The sequence below is a fragment of the Pseudochaenichthys georgianus genome, chromosome 7 (assembly GCF_902827115.2).
Source record: "Pseudochaenichthys georgianus chromosome 7, fPseGeo1.2, whole genome shotgun sequence".
In the NCBI taxonomy this organism is placed as follows: domain Eukaryota; kingdom Metazoa; phylum Chordata; class Actinopteri; order Perciformes; family Channichthyidae; genus Pseudochaenichthys; species Pseudochaenichthys georgianus.
The window spans coordinates 10,540,615-10,565,411 of record NC_047509.1 but is presented as its reverse complement, the minus strand read 5'-3'; the positions used below and the strand labels follow the sequence as shown (position 1 = coordinate 10,565,411).

The 24,797-nt window shown below is 40.9% G+C and overlaps 1 protein-coding gene across 1 annotated transcript in view; it reads left to right on the top strand.

The window, feature by feature from the left end:
• Positions 1–24,797, top strand: part of LOC117449710 (rap1 GTPase-activating protein 1-like) — a 44,284-nt gene that overhangs the window by 11,538 nt on the left and 7,949 nt on the right. Inside the window, 13 exon segments of the mRNA XM_034087543.1 lie at positions 13,177–13,270; positions 17,763–17,798; positions 18,912–18,959; positions 19,416–19,454; positions 19,588–19,776; positions 21,409–21,460; positions 21,463–21,512; positions 21,988–22,065; positions 22,162–22,216; positions 22,590–22,672; positions 23,573–23,673; positions 23,845–23,974; positions 24,619–24,774. Coding sequence (XP_033943434.1) covers positions 13,177–13,270; positions 17,763–17,798; positions 18,912–18,959; positions 19,416–19,454; positions 19,588–19,776; positions 21,409–21,460; positions 21,463–21,512; positions 21,988–22,065; positions 22,162–22,216; positions 22,590–22,672; positions 23,573–23,673; positions 23,845–23,974; positions 24,619–24,774 — 1,111 coding nt within the window.

The following is a 24,797-nucleotide window of genomic DNA, read 5'->3' as shown; positions in this document are numbered from 1 at the left end:
TTTTTTATTTGTTACTGTCCTATAGTACACATTGGAATGATTTCTTACTTTATTTTGTACAACTAGGCTATATTAAATAGATAAAGGTGTGTTCTCTAGCTCTCTCTCTGTCTCGCTCGCTCACAGTGGCTGTGTGCTCCTCCGTGGCGATGTCGGCTTGCGTTACAAAATTAGAATATACATGGGACTATTTGTAAAGTAGAAAACGGGATTTCGAAAAAAAGTGTTAAAATCCTTATGAAGTGGTGAGCTGCGCGGCCGGTACCGCATCCGCCGCCGCAAACACTTTCCGCCGCTGTGAAAGTCCACCGCCGTTGCCAGTCTCCTGCTGTAACAGTCCACTACCGCCCGCGAGGACCCAGGTTCGATTCCGGCCTGAGGTCCCAAAAATGTATTTAAAAAATAAATAAAATAAAAAGAATAATCTCCCGTTCATCGTGTCCATTCGCGACCCACCTATCACCCCTCTGCGCCCCACCAGTGGGGCGCGCCCCACACTTTGAGAAACGCTGGACTACGGCCTTGAACGTTTTAAATATGTGAATCAGTCCAGCGAGTAGAGTGTAAATATGATGAATGAGCCAGTGGAAGGTAGACAGCAGCGGAGAATCAGACACCCTGCTGCTGTCTCTGCAGTGCTGGCACAGGGAGGCAGACAGGGAGCTGAACATGCACACCTCTTGCCACTGCAGATAGACCTCTCTATTCCTGAAAGCTTAAGGTGTGGTGGCACGAGTATCTGGCCCTCAAACCTGTGAGTCTGCCTGCAGCAGGTTAAATAGTGTCTGCCGCAGTATCATCACTCCATCCCTCTGGAATACAGAAGCAGGAGGATCTCTCCTACAGGCCTGCATTACTCAGCAGATGCCGGGCTTGTTTGCAGGGACTGCAGTCTGGCTGTCGGGCGAACACTGCAGCAGACCCTATCAGAACAACTGCTGCTCGTGGTGCAAAAAGAAGAGGAGAGAGAGCACTTGGAGAATCTAAAAAAGGATACAAAACGACAAAAGAATTGTGGGTGTGACAAGGAGGAAGAAAGACAAAGGAAGTGAGTGGATGAGAAGACATGACAGAAGGAGAAAGAAGAGAACAGTGTCACAAAATACATAGAGTTGAGCAGTGACTCACTTGGTGTGTTCAGCATTTTTCGTCACAGCCATGCGTGTCTTTAAAGCAAGGAGGAATTCAACAAACGATGCCAAATGAAATTGGAGGATCCTTCCCATTGTGTTAAAAGAACTTGAAGTATCTTACATAATCATCAGTGTTCATGTCTGGCATGAAGAACACATTTCTGTCAACAGCTGTGGCTTTTAGAAAGGATTCACACTCTGTCAAGCTTAAGGACAAATGCTAGATTTCAGTGGAAAAAACAAGTGGAAGAGCCAGAGACCAAATCTTACTCCAGGTACCGTGTGATGGACAGGAAGTGACTGGAAATTGGAAAGTGAATTATTTCCTCCATCGGCAAAACTGCAACAGCACAACTCAGCAAAAATGCCGTGCTCACCTTTCCGAATTGGAAGGCCAAGAAAATGCTGGTGAGTTTCTTGTTAACCTGCTTGAAGATAGGTTTAAGGATAACAGCATGCTTCCTCAAGCTAATGCTTCATACGAGTGAAATATATCTCCATGATGCATGTATTTGTGCCCTTTGCCAATACTCGAGAAATTATTATAATCTATAAATTAATTAATCAAACTTTATTTGTAAAACACCCTTTGGAAATGTCTGTGATATTCAATGCAACTATTTCACCTAAAGCACATGAGAAATTAAAAGGATTAAAATATAACAATATAAAACCTAGAAGTAATACATAAAATATCAAACTAAAATGAGATAAAATACAATGACAAAATATATAAGGGGGAATAGAACACTTAAAAAAAAAACATTAATTCTTGAACAGAATTAGTTACCATCAGAACAACCAATGTAAGGACTTCAAAACAGGTGTAATGTATTATTTCTGAATCAATCAAAACCCATAAGGACCCACCGTGACACGGGTGTCACATGAACTTTAAATGCTCTGGAAAGTTCCATATACAGCTTTAGCCTTTATTTTATCTCAAGAAGTCCCTAAGTGACACACACTGAACAGTCTGGTGGGTCATGGTCCAGGTCATGTGATTTTGTGTTCCCATAACAACATGTCCAAGATGTCCATGTAACAGACTAACACATGTGACAGAACTAGCTACATTTGAAAAGCTTTTTTGTTTGTTGCTAAAGGTAAAATTCAAGCCATTTAAGAATTAAAATGCTTACATATCATGTCATTTATTACATTTAACCTGTTGTGGAAACATTTATTGATCAAATTGATATGAAACAAATGAGACAAACATCGCTGTGACACTGGTGTCACATCGGGGCTTTAACCCTAAACTTTCACCGTAAACCCAAAGTGACATATATGCACAATTAGAATTATGATCTGCTCAGTTAATTTAGCTGATTCAATTATATTGAGTTAATATGTTCTTATTCTTCAATTCAAAGAATGTTCAAACTAATTTAAACCAAAAAAATCATCCTCATTAATTAAGTTAAAAATAAGAGTTATTTTACCATTAAAGCCCAATGTGACATATATGTCACATTGCAGATATTTGAGGGGGGGTTTCTTGTCAGAAATGTGTATATGTGGTGGTCTATTTAGTCTACATTATGTTCCCCTTAATTTCCCCAAAAGTAGAAATGGGTCCGGGTTCTTATGGGTTGGATGGACCAGATAGGAGAGCATAATAATAGACAAAATGCCATCTAGCAATCTTTACTCATGTTTTAATTTTTTATAATAAACATAATTTGGAGAGATGCCTTACAGGAGCACTAAAAAATCAAGTTCTGAATTAAAGAGGACAACAACCGTTCTTGCTCACTGACTTGAGCCATGATGTTGAGGATTTCTATGGGACAAGTTTCTCTCTGTATAACCAAAATGTCAGTTATATTCTATACCATTTCATTATGCCTTGCTTGCAAAGATCATAAAGGGATAATAAGTTCTCAGAACACTGTATACGTATACAGTGTTCTGAGAATAGTGGTCAATAGTCAATAGGTGCTCGATCTATTGATCCTCTGACTCTTGTTGTTGATTTAACGTTAAATGACCATCTTCCATCTGGTCACTCACACTAAACGGATGATCCTCAAGCCCAGTGTCCCTATCCGGGGAGAGACCTGTAATTGGATGTAATCTTGCCTTGCTAAGCTCCCCTGATAGGAGGAAATGGGAGAGGAGGGTTAGTGTGGATAATGGCTGTACTGAGATGTGTTATAAGAGCCTCTCCCTTTCACTCTGTCCGTCACAAATACGTTCATGTGTCCAGAGTCAAAGTGCACTCTGCCTGTCTGTCCCTGGAGCATGATGGATTATCGTAGCAGGTTGTTTATGGTATAACTTCCTATCAATCCTTTCAAACAACTTGGCCACTGATCCCACTGTCTTTTGCTTCAGATGACCTGACCCTCATTTAGGACACGTCTGCACTTTTGAACCTTCGAATGCTACTTTTTATAGACATTTAGAATAGATGGTACAAAAGTTGGTCAGTTAGGATACCAGTTTGGTTTGAAATGCCATAAAAACTATTAATTATTTATTTTAACCCATAAAACTAATTAATCTTCTTCCCAAAAGTATATACAGTATATTTTACAGCAAGGACTTTACTGTCCATGCAACAGTGTGTTTTTGTGTTACTCCTCTAAGATGTTTGAGCTCTCCTGTGCAGAATTTGACCCTAAAAGTGTATTTTTACATACCCCATCAACAAGGTGATTTTGAGACATCCCAACTATGCAATTGTGTCATCGCGAGCGGTTTGGAAACGTAGGGTCCAACATGCAACTTGAGAAGGTGTAATGTGAAGAATGTAAAGGTCCAGCCCAGGAACACTGAGAGTGGATTTTCTGGAAATTAAGACTTTGAGTTGTGTGTGCAACAGTTTACATTTAAGAAGATGTAGACTTAACATTTAAATCAAGTTTTTATGGTAAAACCATAGTAGATAAATCATTAATTGAAGCTGTGTATTTTCATGTTTTAAGTTTAAGCAGAACAGTTATGCTTGTGTTGGTTTTGGTTGCACTGTCCTTTGTCTTCTGCCCTCTAGTGGTAACAAGTTGACGATATGTACAGTTCACTCTGTAATATTTCTAAACTTTATTAATGATGAATTGGTTTTCAAGTCGGATAAACTTTAGAAACTCCACAATATTTTCCTCATGTGGCATTATTCACAGGTGTGTGATCAAATATCTATGTTTGTTATGGTATTCTAAAAACAGGTTATTTTACCACTGCTGAATAACCTTGCTATCTATTTCCAAATTGTGTGGTGAAATACCTCTTTCTATTTTTATGGAGCTTTCTAAATTCTAGACCCATTTCCTCCTTTATGTCCTGTTCCTTTCCATACACACTTTAGAGGTGTCACAGTCTCTCTCTACTGTTTGTGTTCCCTGATTTCCCATGAGATGTCACTCTGAATCATCCTCTGTCCGTCTCCTCTGCACATGCGCCCACATCAGCGCATGTGCGTGTGTCAGTCTGAGCTGTCTGTGAGAGCGGACATAGTGGAAGAGCAAACTGTCAAGCCAGATCAGACTAGTCTCTGCCGGGGCCTCCTGCTGTCTGACCAAATATAGCAGCAAAGTGACAAGCTCGCCGCTGGTTCTACGCATCTCAATAATCCAAATCCTAACATGTCCTCCACCAACCAGCTCTGGCACACTGTCTAGAAAAACATAAAGCTCCGATGACAGCAGGCTGTTGACGGGTGAGAGGAGTGCCAGGCAACGTTGAGAGGACATTTCGCGTTTACTTTATCTGTATCTTGAAGATTTTCTGCAGCAAAGATGTTCTGTCAGCTTGTTTGAAGTACACACCTTTGCCTTCAAACCGCAGTACCTTCAGGAGACAGGTCTTCAGCTGTTGAAGAGGCAGACAGGGTCTTCTATGCCTTGTGTTAGTAGATGTGTATATGATTGTCTATACATTTGAGGATGTCTATATACATATATATATAGCTTGTGGGGTTAATTTATTGACACCTGTCATGCTGAGGATGGTGTGATAAGCCGGTGGGAAGAAAATCACTTTCTATTCCCGGCTTTCCTACTATTTTGTTTGTATCTCCCAAGGGAACTTACATGATCCTATTGTGGTTGTTCTTGATGCGAGTGATGCACGCTTCATAGATCAATGTGCAAGAAGTTTAATATCACTGAACACACACAAGTATCTCCAACACAAAAGAGCACCAAGTGATCCCGCCGTGACCCCCTGTTGTTGAAAAGGCACATGGCTGTCATTTCCCCAGGGGGCGCATTTACAAGGAAATCTGGACACTGACATTGTGAGAGATACGCGAGCTGATATTCAGGACACATTGGTAGAATGAACATGCTTTATTCAAAACCACCTGCTGTACCTGGCCTTTTAATGCATACTGGATATGGCCAGCTGGCAGGGGGCGTGTGGGCTCAAGGGAACCCATTGAGGAGTTTCCTCACGCATCAGACCCCACATGTATTTTATTATCTATAATTCCAACCATGTAGCATTCAAACATATAGCACATCTTTAAATAGAGTATATATTCTTCCCATGCATTCAGTGACACTTCCTAAGAAATGTGCTCAGACAGACAAGTAAGTAAATCCGGTCTGTTCTAATGTCTTGACAGGAACTTCTGAATAGGATTTCATATCTGACTTTTTATATGAAATAACTTTTAGAGGGAAAGTTCCCTGGGGAAAAAACAGCTTCTCAGACTTATCTGCTTTTTGAATTTAGTCCAATATTTGCTTTTGTCTGATTGTGGCAGGGGTGACTTTTAGAGCTATCGGATATAAAGGCCCAGAAGGTTTTGCAAATTCCAAAACAGATTGGGGAAAGTCCTGGTTTAGGCTTTGTGTAACTTCCCTTTCAGACACAAAATGAGTAAAAAAAAAAGCTAACTAAGATGTTTGTATAAAATGTTATGTTACATTTAACTTAGTTTATTTATAAAGCTGAGCTTTTACCAAAAAATAACTTGTTTTTGATTGGAAATCCCATCTTTCTTGATCCGTTTAATCTAGAAAAAGATATTTTGAGGCTCATTGTGAAGCCACACACACACATGACAAGTGACTCACACAGTATAAGCACCGCTCAGAGAAATGGTTTCACACCAGAGACATTCATCTTCCCGTTTATTTGAGTGCTTCAGGTCAGACTGAGGGGGTAGGGAAGGATGACCCTGAAAACAGGCCTATTCCAAGGTCTATTTGTGTGTGGTAATTTATTGCACATTGCTCCTCGTGTCTCTGGCTGTTGGAGGACTGGTGGAAGGCGAGGCAGCAGGTGTTTCTACTTCATGGTGAATGAAAACATCTAACAGGGTGGTTGGTCCCTAATATCTACACCCTTCAGTGTCGTTGCCGTAATATATGAGGACACAGGGGAAACGAGATCAGTGAGCATCACCGCTGGATGTGATGATGTCTGACCTCTGAAGCACACTTAGAGGTGTGCTTGTTAAATGATTTGTGTTTGGGGATTGCTTATAAATGTATTTGTCAAACATCAGAAGGTTCAGTAGACCAGGTTGAAGCTGACAAGGAAGGTATTAGATTCATATGACTTGGAAAGAGAGCATCAGAACAATCCATTTGAATTCATTCAGATGGAGAATTGAACAGATTTTAAGCCAGTGTGTTTATAGGGATGCCAATGTTAGTCAGGCGGTTCTAAACTTCAGCTCGCTTTGTAGTACAGCCTCACAAAGCTGCCAGCGTAACATTTAAAATGCAATAACTCCAGGTCTACCTTTTTAAAACAGTGGTTATTTTATTTAAATTATATTTCCTAATTAAAACACGTCTTACAAAAAATGGTTGTTTTTTTGGTGTTTATATACTATTCCCATATTGTTATTACATTTTTCAAAACAAATCTTTACTTTTAATCAAGGTAATGGTATGGTCGTATCCACATTTTGTTGGCGTCAGCGTTGTGACAAGTCATAAATTGCGTTTACGATGCACTTTTTAGATCAGGGGCGTTTTTTGGTTTATTTTAACTGTATGAAGGATTGTGGAAATACGTCTGGATCTTAAGTAATCATAGAAACACACTGAGGAAATGTTAATAGCTGCCAAACAGTCTGCTACATGATGCATTTAAGAATATGGGGTGATATACTCAGCATGTACAACATTTACTGTATTTACTGTTTACTCTGTGCCTCTGTTGTCACTACAGGATCTACTGTGAGAAAACAAGGTCATAGTTAACGTCATCATGGGCATGCCTACAGTACTTTGCATATCTGCTTAACAAGCCCCCTAATGCTCTAGCCCAATTTCTCAGTTTAAAACAAGACATACAAAATAAACACTGCATGATAATCAACGCAGTCACAATCACAGTCACAGTGGGGTTTAGGCGTACTGCAGAGAACTCATGGAGGGGACATTAAGTTTCTTTAAAAGTAAGGAAGCAGTTGGCTCTCCTATTTTGCCTTGCAAACAAACTGTGGGGCTGATTAACTCACCGAATTTGTTTACGAGCGACTGGAGGCGGGTTTGAGAAAATCTAAAAACAGCAGAGGAATCATCAGACCTCCTACATCCAACATGTTCCTGCTAAAACAAGGACAAATATGATAGACTTATGTCTTGGGTCAGAGATTATAGCAGTGACTCAAAATATGTATGTGTATATAATATCTAGGTAGTAATCGTAATACAGGTACATTCTTTATCAATATTCATCATGGGGACATTTGTATGTGATGCAAGTGAATAGGACAGTCTTTAATTTCTGAGAAAAAAACGTTATTGTATTATTTTATCTATTATTTCATTATTTTATCTGTGAATCAATTAAGTTGAAAGTAAAGACATTACATTCTGCTACAATGCTTAGACCTTCATGTAATTAACATCGTAACATGAATACAGTGATGCAGGCTGGCTGCTGGCATCCCATCCCACTAACATCTGGCTCCTTCTCCCCCCTGAGGTCCACCACCACTAACTCAATCTCCACCTGTGGGAGGTGCTCAATGGTTATGCATACATAACCATTCATTCATATTTCAGACAGCGGGCCATCTTTCCTGCAGCAGACCTCTGACATGTTGCCGAGTATAATGTGTCTGTGATTGGATGCCTAAACCTTTAACTGCCTATCGGGGTCACTGGCTGGTCACGCACACCCTCCCATACACACTTCGTAAAGATTACATTCTTAGCTGCTGGCTTGCTTTTTTTGTTCCGCACAAGTTCAAACCATTGTTATCTATATGAAATTGAATATGTTTAAAGAAAAATGAACACACATTTCAAGTTCAATTAGAATTAACAACAAGAAAGGCTGAAATAATGGCTAATTCTTGATTTTTGCTTGTTAATTCTAATATAACTTGGCTTGTCTTTGAGTTTGGAGTGTAAAACCCGAAGGTGAGAGAGGAAATGATCAGTAGTGCTGCACATCTCGGAGGATAAGGTGTGGGGGTAGGAGATTGGAGAGAACACAGGCTATTTCAGAAAGCTAATGGGACAGGAATCCCTGACATTTGCTGTGGGAAGCTGAAAATGGACATTGGAGCTGGGGGGATACTCTCAATTTAAAACCAATTCTCTTGACAGGAAATACAAATAAAGCTCAACAATGCTCAGGTTTTTCTTCTTGTTCTGCTATTATTTGTTATTTCGTCAACATAAAGGAGTGTTTAGTCCTCAGTGAGGTCTGACTCTACCAGTCTAAATAAATGTGGCTTTGATTTGATAGTAACCCGCTGCAATGATCCATGTGAAATATCACTCAACACGCAAAATTGGCCTGTCCTTTTAATGTTGACATCTCTTAACCACTCTTGATCCTGAGCTCTTCCCTAAAAAATGACCCGCATATGACATCATTGCTCAAGGAGCCTATTGTCCCACAACAGCATGACGTCTCTACAAATAACTACTAATCTGGACAAAATTCGAGTTTTAGTCCATTGATTTGAAACACAGGATTATTTGTTTTGTTAATCACAATACACAACACTTAATGGTGCTCAGAATTAGGACTGAGCTGTAATCCCTTGTTATCTCTTCATGTCTGGCACATCAATACCAGGAAAAGGCAGTATTGGTGACATTGGTCAGCGGATAGTAGCTTCATGGAGGAAATGCAAATGTTCACTGGGGATTGAACGAGAGTCATTACAATAATTAAAAACCTTTCCATACTCACTCAGCCTGTAAAACGAGCATCAAGGTGGTAACAACTCCTTCTGCACTTAATGTTGAACATAATTACCTTGTTCAAGTCACATCATAATGAATTTCAATGTTGGTGTTATCTTCTTTTTTTTTGCTGATGTGGTTGCCACAGCAACAGCCCAGGCTGAGGCAGTGTGGGGATTGAAGTCAACCCCCGATACCCTAATCATTCTCCTTTCTCTTTAAGCGGCAGACTTCAGTTGTCCCCTACACAGATAAAAGGGGGGAGGGTCTCCAGCTTTGAAGGGGTAAGGACTAGGTGTTATCGGTTGGGGGTGGGCGCACAGTTTAGAGTGAGGGATTCTTTTTGGACCACATCATGCGTGTGTGTGTGTGTGTGTGTGTGTGTGTGTGTGTGTGTGTGTGTGTGTGTGTGTGTGTGTGTGTGTGTGTGTGTGTGTGTGTGTGTGTGTGTGTGTGTGTGTGTGTGTGTGTGTGTGTGTGTGTGTGTGTGTGTGTGTGTGTGAGAGCTCCAGAGCAGACAAAGAGGGTGGAGATGGAGGAAGTGACAACTCAAGAGCGCATATGTGTGTGTGAGAGACTGAGTGGGAGGAGAGAGGGAAAGTGAGGGAGGAGAATCAGGGGCAGAGAGGATGCTCAGTGGGAGTGTGTGACACTAAAGAGCAGAGAGTGAGGCCAGCAGGTGAACGGCTGACGGAAAGCAAGTGAGCTGACTGGAGCCGGACAGAGAGGAGGAGGGAGACAGATAGAAGTGTAAAAGAGAGGGAGAGAGCTTCACTAGAGCTGGAGCGTACACCGTGAGTCATCTGCCAGAGTGCTGGTCACTGTCCGGACTTCCCAGCGAGCGCCCAGCTGACACTGTGTGAGTAACTTTGCTGCTGCACTCCTGCAGGACATCAGGCAGTCGGATTACACGGCGTGACATCCTGACACGGCTGATTTCTGTGTATCAACGCTAACCAGCTGGGGTTGTGTTATGCAATTTGTTTTGGTGTTGTGATGAAGCTGAGGCTTAGTGATGCAAACTGATCTGCAGCAGGGTCTTATGTTTTAATGCCACGCAGAACAGGCAGGCAAGTGTGAAGAGACGGGGGGGGGTGTGTGTGTGTGGCACAACATGGGATGAAGAATGAGTTTGTGAAGTACTAGGTAGGATATTTCTTCTTTCACTTTCACTCTTATGTGTGTTTGATGCTGCCAGAGCTGAACATAGCTATTATATCTGACATATCACCTTTTTATATGAGGCTATAGTTGTACTGTGTGTGTGTGTGTGTGTGTGTGTGTGTGTGTGTGTGTGTGTGTGTGTGTGTGTGTGTGTGTGTGTGTGTGTGTGTGTGTGTGTGTGTGTGTGTGTGTGTGTGTGTGTGTGTGTGTGTGTGTGTGTGTGTGTGTGTGTGTGTGTGTGTGTGTGTGTGTGTGTGTGTGTGTGTGTGTGTGTGTGTGTGTGTGTGTGTGTGTGTGTGCACAACACACTGTGACTTTAGACAAGCAGATGCATATAAACAATAATTATCTCTATTTTGGAAAACATCTATCTTAAAACCAACCGCTTAAGCCGCTACAGTTAGTAATGAAAACATTTTCTTTCACGTGTGTGTGTGTGTGTGTGTGTGTGTGTGTGTGTGCGCTTGTGTGTGTGTGTGTGTGTGTGTGTGTGTGTGTGTGTGTGTGTGCGTGCGCTTGTGTGTATGTGTCCATCTATTGTGCATCAGTTTTAATTAAGAGTTGAGGGCAGCTGATGCTCGATCGTATCCTGATCTCCCGTGGGAGAGCTGCTGCTGGGCTTATATAGCCTCTTTCATGTGTATTGAGCCGGCCGTGAAAAGCTTAATATTCACCATTGTTCCAGTTTTATTTTGGTGATAAAAGACTATCATTGATTGAAAATGGACTTATTGTGTAACAGCAGAGAGCGATGTGTGTTAATGATTCCCTCTCTCTCTTCCTTACCTGCATTTGACTCTGAGTGCACTCTGTGTGTGAACAGATCTCTATCTCGGTCACTGTCCCTCCTGAATGACGGTCTTATCTTCGTCCTCAGCAGCCGGCCAGCACAGCTCCATAGATTCCCTCATGTAACTAATTACTGTTTCAGCACCGGCAGCTTCACTATCTACTTGAAAAAAAGATTTGTTTTTCGAAGGCCAAGAGAATATTGTCTCATTTAGTGCAGAGATGCACGACATGGATTTTTTTCCAGCCGATAATGGATTATTATGTGCTTGTCATGGCCAATACAGATGGTGAATTACCTGTTGTTCACCTACATTTGACGGTAATAAAAACACAATTGTTGTGAGGAAAGATTGGTGATTTAATATTCAACAGATCTGACCTAACCATATCTAACTGACATCACTATTGTTGGCAACAAAAAAAAGAGCATTTTGCCAAATAATTGAAATTTAAATTATAAATGACCTGTCATAACAAACATGTCAATGTTTATTGTCGGATAGAAAATCAACATTTGATTACACCTCCATCTTTTGTATCTGATTGTAACGATGCTTGTTTAAACAATGAAATCAGTTTGTATTACAGATCGATAATTCATTGTATATATTGTTTTTTTTTGTATACAATACAATTATTGGACCGATGCAAAGTAATATAAAAATGTAATGTTAATTAATCGCCAATCATTACATTACATGTCACTTGTTAGACGCTTTTATCCAAAGCGACTTACATACATTCAATACTGTGGGCAATCCCCACAGGAACAATTTTGGGGTCGTGTCCAGGGACACAACGGAATGTTGACTGCAGCGGGATTCGAACCAGTGCCCCCGTGATCCGGAGATCAGCGCACTATCCCACTGAGCCACAACCTCCCATATCAATATCATGCATTGAGTCATTGAATGATATTTCTCTGCCTGTGGAGAATGGTGCATTTTGGCCAGTGCCTAACACACCATCATAAAAGATTATATGAGAGATATTATACATATTTTATAGTGGCTGGTGTAATCTGACACACACACACAGCAATATACATTTTTCACTCTGCATTATCTCTGCATACATGAGCATTTCAGATCCACTTTCGCACCGATCGATCACTGTGTGAATGAAATAGATAGAATTATTCAGACAAATTGAAAGCCTGCTGTGAAAACTGTCTAGCTGTCAGTGTCAATAAGGAGGGAGCATATTCAGCGGGGGAATCGACCAGAGGTCCTGTCGGGATAAAGCCACGACGGATACGATATAACATTGAGAGAAAGGAAGCATGACTGTAGTATTGCCAAGTTTTATGCTCCACTGTCCTGAGTTTAAAGAAGAGAGATGCTCTACTTGAATACATGGGGAACTCTGGGTATTGTGTCCCTCGATCCCTCAAGTGTTTGTGAACAGCAGCTGCACTAAAACATTGAAGCATTTTGAAAGATGAACACAACGTGGTATCTTTTGGATCTTTTTGTGTGTCAGACTTGTGTATGATCTTAATCTTATGACAATAATAGTTTTTAGACATTTTAGACTTGCAATGAATTAATGTAGGGGTAAGGAGACCATCTGGGCATGTATATATGTATGCATATTTTACAAAACGGATTATTCCCAGTGTGTCGGTATAGCAGGTAAATGATGCAGTTCTTGAATGAATTCATAGAGGTCTTTTGCAGATTGTGTTCTCTGTTTTTTACAGTGCTATAAATAAGAAGTCTTATTTTGCATGTCTGAAATGTCAGCCAAAGTCAGATTTGAACATTTTATTGCTTTCACGAGACATAAATACAACAAACTGATAATGGATCAGTAAACTAGAAGATAATTAATATAAACAGATATATTTGTTAATAATTACAAGCCCCCTCAGTCCCTGGGATCGAGCCCATTGTAAGGCTTTACCTTTCGTTGTCCTCTTGCCTGACTGACCTTTTCTGACTCAATGTTCTTTTTCAAACGTCTCATTATAGGAAACAAGATGGGAGTGACCCCCGAATTTCTGCAACACTAGAGCCCCAGCTGTTCCAGCCTACACTCCCATACACCAGCTCTCCATTCCACAAGGTAGGAGGAGACCTGGGGGGGTTACACTTTGACCCCTGACCTTATCTGATGGACCCCTGTGTGACCCTTCCCTCTGTGATCTCTGTTTGTCATGGTGTCTCCACACCTGCCTCTGCCTGGATGCTCTTGCTCGGGGTTCAGTCACGTCTAATGACTCTGATTTGGTGCGCACAGCTTTGATTTTTTATTCTTGTCTTCTTTTGTTTAACTTGTTAAATTAGACTGCACAAAGCTTTGCGTCTGGGATATTAATGTTCGCCTGATTTAATCAAAACTGATTTATTTTTAGCATGTAATTTTCAGCTTCATGACGTCAATTCCTCTATCCAATCCTCACGAGTATTTCATAAAAGCAAACAAAATATAGCCTGTCTGAGTAATTGTCATTTTGTAATCAAAAGACAAACGTCTTCACTCCCACCACCAAGGAGGATGTGTCGCCAAATGGGAAACTCAGTAATGTTTAATCACTCTTTGTGTGGTTCTCTATTGTTATTAAGATGTGTTTATGCCATCTTGCGCAATTACCTAGTTTAACTTCAATCGTTGTTTAAAATAATGAACACTTTTTGCATTCTTTTTACAAATGTGAGCCCAAAATAATCCAATATCTTTTATTCCAAAGTAGTTTACGGTCATTTAATGCCCTGACCTTGGTTGGATTTCCTGCAAAAAGGTGTAAAAGTCCACTTTAAATATACATTTGTTTAAACATTTAAGAATCAGCTTACAGTAGCTTGATCTGTTTTACTTCCTCGTACTGGTGTCTTTCCTCATTCGCTTTGATGAGGAATATGACATGTTGGTGATAGATGCACAAAATAAAGGGCAATCATTTCAATACGTCTGTTCAGATTGTCACAATATGTCTGTTTTGCTGTCAGAATCTTCATGCCCACCTTTTCGTAAGTCTTAATCATTGTAATAAGCCACAGGGATATTTTGGGACCTGTACAAACTGTACAAAGCTGAGCTTGGCGGTGATTAAAAGTGGATACGATCTCACTCAGGTCAGACTGTTTCAAAAGGTCCCTCACTCTGTGGATGGGGCTTACCTTTCTCCCAATCTGACTTGATCGGAGTAGAGCAGCGGGAGTGGGAAGAGAAAGGGATTATAGGGGAATTTGTCGGTTGGGTTGTTACAAAGTCACTCCTGATCCCTGCAGCGCACACCATCTGTAGGTGACACACTTTACAATTAGTCAGCCGTGAGGACAGCATTCTTGAGACTTCTGTCTACAGACTGGATGCAATGGCAGCAAGATACTGTTTGTACACCGATGACTGTGTTCAAAACTTGTCTCAAAGTATTTCTCCCATTTGTCTTCACTGAAGGAGAAACAGAAGATTTGTTTTGAAATTTGACAGACATAAAACATTTACACTCAAGGGTGTCCTCAGTTAAAATGCATTTCTATTTCACATTTGATGCATAGTGCGATGTCCTGTGGTATTATAAGGCCTCAGAGGGGAGTACCACTTTAATCAGAGCCCTGCAAAAAACAGGTCAATCTGCAATTAACCCAACCGGGTCTTTCGATCAGCGCCTAAAGCACATTAACTCAAGGGCTGAACAATATCTACTAAAATATCTGAGAACACCCACCGCTGTCTGTAAACTGTTACATTTCACCCTTATGCTGTGCATCTCTTAAAGACATCATGCATTGCTCACTCAAAATGCTAATCCATTTTCTTAAAGCAACAGCCTTAGAGCAACGGCTCCAGGACACACGCACATACCCACACACTGTGCAGTGGTGGTGGACAGTGTTGCCTCTCCATATACATGTATATGTTAGTGTTACCATACAATCTGATTTGTTACACCAATCAGGCTGAGGCCTATTTGCCTTGTGTGAACATGTGGTAAAACTTAGAAACAAACATTGTTAATAAAAGAAAAACAACAACATATAAGCCCCTAAATCCTTCTGATATTCTTTACTGACGAGCCAAGTTATAATGAGCCCTGTGACGATGCACACAGGAGAAAGGAGAGTAAGTCTTGCCCATTTAATTTGCCTCTTGTTATAATGACAAGCCTATTAGCTCTCATAATGAAAGCACTTACACCTGCACCGCCGCTAAGCGCTAACCAGGCTTCCACAACTCCTCGACTGGTTATCTAAAATGTTGTTTCTGCCGGTTAGGGTTATACGAGGTGTCTTTATTTTGATGTATCACAACTTTGTTTCCAATGCAGTTTGCATGTTTATTTAAATTGATTTGAAGAGTTCTGTGTCCTTTACTCAAACTCCTTTAACATTATTTTGTTCACCGATAGCTATCATTTCTAATAACACATTATTTGATATGTTGTTGCATCGTGTGTAGTGGGTGTGCTGTGAACAGGAGATTGTTTGAGGACATGTCTATGAGAGTAGAAGAGACTCTTCTTGTTGCCACCTGTCAGCCTGAATCAAGATAGTGTCAGTGAGAAAGACTGACGTGGAAGATATGTGTTTTGGATTTATTCCAGCAATGCTGTGCAGTGACAAAGAGGGATGAGCTAAGGAACACACACCTACTGTCAGTCAGAGGATTACTGCTTCACACTCCAAGCAGCAGTAGCAGCAGTTGCCTCTGCATGCAACCTGAGACATACACCTGCTGATAATGTTGTATGTCTGAGCACACGCTGAGAGGGCCTGTGGACCTTGTCTTCGACTTCGTCTGATCCGTCTCTTTGTCAGTCATGGCTACAGTCAGCGGGGATGCTACCTTTACTGTCGCAGTGGGACACTCTCAACGGTCCACTATCTGACAGAGACACAGCAGTCAGAAGGCGACTTTCATTCAAACCTGTTGAAGTCTAGAAACATCCTTTTGAAGCTGCAGGACACCCGGTTGAGAAATGGCTGACAGCCATGAAACCCACTTCAATGCTCCATTGGTGACAAAGGCACACTGGATCAAACCTGGCAGTGTAAGTATCTTTACTTGAGAAACATGCAGGATGAAATCATCTGTAGATCGTACACTTTATAAGGAATTAGTCAGTCTTTTCAGCAGAGGCTTGAACAACAGCCAAGAGAAATGCAGAACCTGACAGTTCATGACGTCACAGTGTTTATATAAATATACGTTAGTTGGGGAACATTTCTAGCTCTATTATCGGGTGTCTCTTCTTTTGGGCCGTATGTCATGACACATTGTTTAATGGCTAAAGCTGTCCAAAGGAAATAGGGTTCTTATCTGTTGTAGTCTCTGGTTAATGCTTTCAGAGCTGGCTTTATTTACTCTCAGGGATCGTGGCTGACTATTGTTTGCACATGGTGGAGGACTTTACTCACACTGAAAGCTACGACAAGATTGCTCTGCACATATACTGTTTGTCAGGCTTTACTGGCTGAGCCGTTCAGCTGTCACTTTATAACTCCAGACGTTTCCATGGACTGTTGTAATTTACCATTTTCTGCACAGTCGTCATGTTCAACTGATGCGTGCAAGTGTGGTGCATGAAAGCTTTTGCGGACTTTACACAAACAGCTGTGGTTGGGATCAAAAGAAGTAGGCAGGTGGACACACAGGGCTGTGTAATGTGGGACAAACCACAAGGGAAGCCATGCTCAGGTAATATGGTCATTAATGAATAAATAATTGTCTCTGACCTTTGGCGATGTGTCAAAACTGACAATGAAGTGTGTGCTTTACCAACTTTACATAACCTACTGTTGTGTAAAGTGATGGGACAAAACTTTTCCTGAATGACGATGTTCGATATTTGACCGTGAAGAAGTTATTGAGCAATTGACAATAATACTTGTTGTGGGGGCTCCTGGACACTGTGACCTCTTTTTAGCAGCTCAAAACACATAGTTTACTTTGTATATCACCTTGCTGTCGTGACTTTGACTAATTTCATATGAATTGCTGATAAACGTGAACTTGAACAGATGTTTCCAATACAAATGACTTCTGGTTGGGCTCCCATAGATTCGGATGAATTACAATGTATTTTCCTGTTTTCCATATCGATAATGAGTGTTGAGTACTTTTATTAATGCAGCTCTGTCCTTCCTAAACCCCAAATAAGTCTGTTTGGATTCCTGTCTTTGGAGTTTGTAACCTTGTTGATGAAGTCAAACACGGAGTTAGATCTCTATGGGGGCTTATAGACCCCCAGCATGTAATGCCACTGTATCAAACAGCACATTTCTTTGTGTGTTATCATATCGAATATTTATAACTCATGATACAAGACATATTACCTGATTTGGTGTAAAAAACAATGATTAATGGCCATTTCATGTCATAGTTATAAAATGTCATAGCCCAGTTTGTGAGAAAGGAAAGCGTTTCCATGTAAACATTTTAAGGACGTATTGAGGTCAGAAGAAAACATAAACATATATATTATTTTTGTATTATTTTACAGCCATGGGATATGTTGAACTTTCGCAATCAGACTCACTGCAGTAAGAAATAAAACACCGTGAGTACACAACAAAGAAACTCAAAACCTTTCATCTCACTCTCCTCTCCCCAGACCCCAGACTTATTTGAAATGATTGAAAAGATGCAGGTAAGATGGCGCGTTGATCTCCGTATTTTGTCTCGGCTTCCTCAGCTGCACTCACCAAGCAACTAACCAGCGAGTGTGTCTCTTCCTAATCCTGCAGCACTTTGGCCTTCTCCTCGGCTGCAACACTTGTTAATGAGAAGAAAATCAAGTCTGCTGGTTTCCGAGGATATTTGACAGATCATTACATGTGTTTCCCAGCTGTTAACATCCTGTTGGTAACACTGGCTGACCGCACTGTAAGCTTATTATCTCACCTTAAAAACAGTCTCCTTTTCACTGACACCTCTGAAAAGGATGTTCATTTTAATCATCAATCAAACACATTAGGCTAAGAGTTTTCTGATAGATTTATTCATACTCATACATGTTAAGTGTAGCAATTGAATGCATCACTACACGTGTCATTCTTTACAAAACATTTCTATTAATAAGAGTCATAATCTGCAGCCACATCATGTCTGGTAGTGTCTGTTGAGATAACAACATATTTCATAAAGAAATATCCCTGCTTGATGCAGTACTGTGTTTTCTCCACTGCCAGAAAGTATATTGTTGTGATGTATTGTCTCCTGTGAAGCCAGGCGCCCTGATTTAGTATCACTGCAACTCTTTCGTCTCCCACATTGTTACTCTCTTTCACACACACACTCCGGTCCAGTGGTGTGTCAGACTTATAGTGTCACTCGGCATCCTTTTTGATCCATGGCGTCTTATTACCACACTTCCTCTCTTTGCTAACAGACGTTTCAGACTCTCCCGAATGCCTGCTCCAAAGCACCCTTTAATTATCTTTCCCTATCTGTCTGCTTTCTGTGTGTGCAATGGAACTCTTTCTGTATCCTTCCATCTGTTCCTCTCTGAGTTTGCTTGGTTGCCTGCTGCGTGTATAACCCTTGGGAAAACTGTGCCGTTATGTAATCACGTTGATCATTTTTTTTACTTTGTTTTTGTGGTATTGTAGTACATGATTATATAACTTGTTTTGGATGTCTAATCGACGGCAAGTGTTTGTATTTAGAAATCTGCGTGGACTCCATGCAAAACCAGCCGCTGTGTTAATGGCTGAGCGTGACTTTTCTCTCTCTGGGTTTCTTATCTCGCCCTCTCTTGTAGGGCAACAGGATGGATGAGCAGAGATGCACCTTTTCTCCCCAACTCAAGGTATGGCTCTCCATTTAGAGACGCGATTCCATTCACATGATGCAGGCATTGTCTCAAGACCGCTCCGCCATATCTTTCTCTGCCAGACAGGCTGATTACTTCAGCAGAGAGTATTCATAATGCAGTGCAATGCTCTCGAGCCTTGCCACCATTGTTATACCTACATGGCTTTCAGAATCATATATCCTCTCATGCCATGCTCTGCAGACAGAAATGGTGAATTCTTTAGCGACTAAGAATTTGACAGGATATGACATATGAGGTTATGCAATATTCAAAAACGGCAATGTGCAAAATGATGGAAATCGAGCAATGCATTTACACTGTTGTTGCAAAACTCCATTGGATTCATTTTCATTGCATAGCAGCAACTCTGAACCAGGGGTCTCTGGGATTATATTGTTGTTATTTGTATTATTTTATGACGGAACAACGTTTTTTGAATTTGTTTTTCAGACTGAGGAGGACTACATTCCATACCCCAGTGTCCATGAGGTAGGGCGATGATGTGCAGCAGGTGCACTTTTTACCATGTGTGCTAGTTTATCACTGAAGCGTAAGCTAACTTTCAAAAGTGTCCTGACATGACTTTCACATTAACACCCTATTCTTTTGCCTTTTGTGGCAGGTGTTAGGCAGAAAAAGCCCCTTTCCTCTCATCCTGCTGCCTCAGTTCGGAGGTTACTGGATTGAAGGGACTAACCATGAGATGAGCGACGCAGAAACAGAACCGCCGCCGCCTCTTTCCCCGAACACCCGCACCAAGCTGGAGTGTAACACAACAGCTATGATCTACCGGAAACACTTCCTGGGCAAGGTCAGCCGCTTTGTCATAACACAGAGAGATTGCTTTTAACAAAATGTACAATTGTTCCTTTCTTTCTTTTCTTTGGCATATTGAAAAAGCAAACCATGAACTGAAAAAACAATATTTGTGACAATGTAAGCAAGCTTAAAGACAACCTGTCAAATGTCACCATTAGAAACAAAAACAATAGAAAACAAAGGCTACGTATAACATATATAACATAGTCAGCCTTGTTAGATCCCATCTTAGTTTGTACATCTTCATCTTGTCCCTGCTTTTATTAGATTTTTATTTTCAAGATTTCTTATTCAAAATACATTACATAACAATCCACGCTCATCCCCACGCAATCACCTGCAGTTTTTCTTTAATATAAAAATACAGCCAATTTGAATAATTACTATAATGATATTGTGTTAGCTTTCTTTATAATAGCATGGGGTTGTAATTATGACTTAATGGACGTCAGAGAGATAATAAAGGTGCATATAATACAGTATATAACCACAATTATATACATATATATACACTCGTTTATATCAAAATGTTTGCTCGGACATGGATGATCACATGCTAATATCTTACATTATCAGACCCCTTCCAGCTTGTGGAAGTACTCAGAGCAATGAGTCCCTATTAGGCTTTTTGGCGCTAAGGGGCGGGACATCTCTAAATGGTTGACCAATCACAGCACAGCCGGCCAGCTAACCAATCAGAGCAGACTGGGCTCTGGTTTCAGACAGAAGATAAAGCACTTTTTGTCACAGTAGAGTAGAGGCACAAAATACAAACATGAACCTGAACATAAGCATAACAGGGCCTCTTTAACACATTGCGCATATAAATAGTTTACAGCATATGCAATGTTAGTGAAGTCCAAAACAGACAGACATTATGAAGTACAGCAAATACAGCCGGAAATACTGCACAACTCAGAAACTGCTTTAATGAGTCGCGCAAATTATGTTAAATATGGACCCTGAACCCGATGACATTTGATTTTCTGACTTAGCTCATAGTTTTTCTTAAATATGATTTTAACGTTTGCAATTAAGCAATTAAATATAATGAAAGGAACATCTAATAGCCTTGTTTATTTAGCAATTAAGTCAGCCATGCAACTTTTGGTGTGATCTAACACTACCTTTGAGTGATTTAACTGAAGTCATACTCACATCGGCTTGTCTTTATAACCGCTTCCTTCCTCATCAAATGAGCCTCGTAAATCTCATAGAATATTTCATAGTCAATGTCACGTTGTGCTCATTACAGTGATGAAATGAAGAATAATCCCAGTTGAATAAACCCCCATCGCGAGAAGCCTCTCTGCACCCTCATACAATGTTGCTAATGAAGATGCATAAGGCTCTGCCACCTGTTCTTACACTCACATAATATGAACACATTTGATCTGCCTGTAGGAGAACAACAGAAGAAGAAAAGGGACTAAGATTTGAAGGATATGGGTTATGATTGGAGTGCATGCACATGTTTCATGCAACTGTGTGTGTGTGTGTGTGGTGTGTGTGTGTGTGTGTGTGTGTGTGTGTGTGTGTGTGTGTGTGTGTGTGTGTGTGTGTGTGTGTTGTGTGTCTGTTTATGACTGACACTAATGGCTGTATCCTTGTACTGTGCCCTCAGGAGCACTTTAATTACTATTCAGTGGACAGTGCCCTCGGACATCTGGTGTTCTCTGTAAGTACGATGTGATTGGTGACCAGGAACATCTCCGTCTAATGCTCAGGGTAATGCTCATTATGCAAACATAGTGGAGTTTAAGTGTGCTTGATTTACAATTATTTCTGTAGCCTGCACATCTGCAACTCAAGTCATTATTGTGTAAGCTAATACAAAATGTCAGCACTTTAACAATCAACAGGTCATGTCTGCAGATTACGACACGTTCTTGTTTTCTAAATGGTCCACTATTGACTCAATAAACACATCCTCCCATCACGGGTGTTTTCATAAGAGTCATTAAAGCAAGGGAGAGTGACAACAGCACTTATATATCCACGGCCAGAGTAACAGATGGACATCCAGGAAGTGGGTGGAGATGGAGGGAGGGAGGGAGGGGGAGAAGGCAAAGAGAGGCGAGGGTGAGAAAGTGTGATGGATCATACCGGATCATCTCTTTCCCATCTGATAGCTTCTGAGAAATGTTGCATCACATTTTATGGCTTTGAAACCACGGTAATTGTTTTACGCCTTCACCAGGAGCAAGTTGAAAAACCTGCCACGATGTTGATTCCCATTTCCTGTCTGACAGAGTTTCCCAATGTGGTGCAAATGGCCAAGGTAAAAGAGATGTTTTATGTTGTGCAGAGATTGATGTCTGTGAATAGCGTCGAACGGCACTCTAACATTTGTTTCCTCTTCTTCTTTGTATCCAAGCTTGTCTGTGAAGACGTCAACGTGGACCGTTTTTTTCCCTGTCCTTTATCCAAAAGTAAGATGTGGTTTGATTTGTATAGTTTCACCTGCTGTTTGTGTCCGGTCCAGTTCTACACATCTGATGATTCAAAGGATTGGGATGAAATGTTTCCTTTCTATCTGAAAGAAAGAAGGAATGTACGCAAAATAAAAGGAAAATGCCAATGTAATTTATACCTAACTCAGACGGCTAAAGCGTCATGTGATCTTTAAATAAAATGTTCCATACATTTTTGCACAACAGTGGGTTTTGTTAATCCATACTTAATGAAAAGCTACAGCAAGAAAACTCTATTCAAGTGTTCATATTACAGTAGCACCTGACATTCTTACAAAACAGTGACCTTTTCCTTTCATGTTTCTTGTTTTAACTGTCTTCATTTCTTCAGGCTCAAGACTCATTGTCACCTTTGATGAACATGTGCTCAGCAACAATTTCAAGTTCGGAGTCATTTATCAAAAGTTTGGACAGGTAAGCTAAACAATTTGGATGCAAACTGAAAACATTTGTATTTGACTGTGCATGAGTCCTTAATATGAATTGAATTCAGTCTTTGAAAATTGAGGATGTACTATACAGTGTTATTTTTAATTATAGCTTTTAGTCCAGCCCAGTAACTGTGGCTGTCATCAACGCTCCCTTTCATTTCCTGAGGCAATCACAGCCCTGTTGTTTACTTTGTGTGTGTTGGGGGGGGGGGGGCATATGATCTATTGAATCATTTTCCGAGGGGACTTGTACCTTTTGAATCGAGACCTCTGTGTGTAGAGATCTTCACCATCGATTCCTCTACGCCTGCAGTTGTTTAAATACATGGTTAAACACATTGTTAGTGAGCCAAGGGCCATCTCACAAAGCCAGCGAGGGTCCTCGGCGCATCCTTCCATTACATTTGCTATTCAGTAGGGGTACTAAGTGGAGAAAAGCACGATGGTTAAGTAGGCACATAGAAAACAGGAAACACAGCAGAATAGGCAAGAGCTGCTTCCTCGCAGGTTTGTTTGTGTTGGAACAAGCTTGTGTTGTCTCATCACTCATCCACTTGCTCTCAATAGATAATCAACTGTCAGTCACAGCTCATCATAAAGAAGAAGCTTTCCTTAAACCCTCTGCCATACACACCGAAATGCAAAGGCAGTGCGTTTGAATAAGAGAGCAAACACACCTTACATCAAATAGTCATTGTGCAATTTCTGGCGATACAATATGCAAATCTTACCTCTTGTGATCAGTTTTCATTTAGCTTCTCAGACATAAATGTTGTTTTTACTGCACGCCTACATTACACATCATTCCCGTCACTGCTGCTGAAATAATGTTGTCCTCTGAGCCTTGATGTTGATGAGTTTGTTCTTGTTGTACTGCTTACAGACGACAGAGGAAGATGTGTTTAGCAACAGTGAAGAGAGTCCAGCCTTTGTAGAATTCCTGGAGTTTCTAGGAGAGAAGATTGAGCTGCACAACTTTAAAGGGTAAGGATCTATCGCTGGCTGAAAGGCACATTATATACTCTACTATACACTTCACAACATGGTGCCAACCGCAATTTACATGATATAATGCTCACGGCATGATGGTCATGGACATGGTGATGCAGCGGTGGTGGAGAATATCTTGTTAGACATGCTTCTGTGTTCTTGCAGTTTCCGTGGGGGGTTAGACGTGACTCACGGGCAGACAGGCACCGAATCCATCTACTGCAACTACCGCAACAAAGAGGTCATGTTCCATGTGTCCACAAAGCTGCCCTACACAGATGGGGACACCCAGCAGGTACTGTAGTGTATTACTAACACACCTTTTATGATTTACTGCAAGCAGTCCGACAGGTTCCCTCTCGAGCCATATTTTGCATGCACCTGCCTGCAGCATATATTAACCAAAAGAAAAACCCTGGTAGTGAAAAGGAATCACTTTAAATGGACACTTTAACGTTTGCATTTGTCAGCAACAGTCGTCCCTCTCAGGGTTTAAAGCACCGGGTCGTCCTCCGTCTCCGCCTCACATATTCACACTAACACTGATTAATTAGCCGAAGCTCGAACACCATTAGAGTCGAGGTCTATACATTCAGCCTCCCTAGTGGTAGTGGGTGTTGCATTGGCAGCTCCTTAGAGCCAATCAGGATGTGTTCAGGCTGACAGGAGAAACAGCACTCCCTGGTGGAGTCCTTTCATCTTCTTTTTTAAAACAAGCTTTGTGTTGTTATACATTAGAAGTTAAAATAGCGTTATTTGAATTAAAAAAGGCTTTATTAACAACTGGAAAGTGTCTTTTACTTATCGTTTTCCCAATTCAATTCCAGGAAGCAGTAAACCTGTCCTCATCATTACTGTATGTCTTTCTTTGTTCATGTCTTGCATTGTTTATTGACCAATATTTACATATATCAAAAAAACATTGCCTTTGTTTTGCAGTTGCAAAGAAAGCGACACATAGGGAACGACATTGTGGCCATATTATTTCAAGATGAAAACACTCCGTTTGTTCCGGATATGATCGCCTCCAACTTTCTGCACGGCTACATGGTGGTCCAAGTGGTCAACCCCTGCTCCGACAATGTTCTCTACAAGGTGACTTATTCCCCTCACTATTT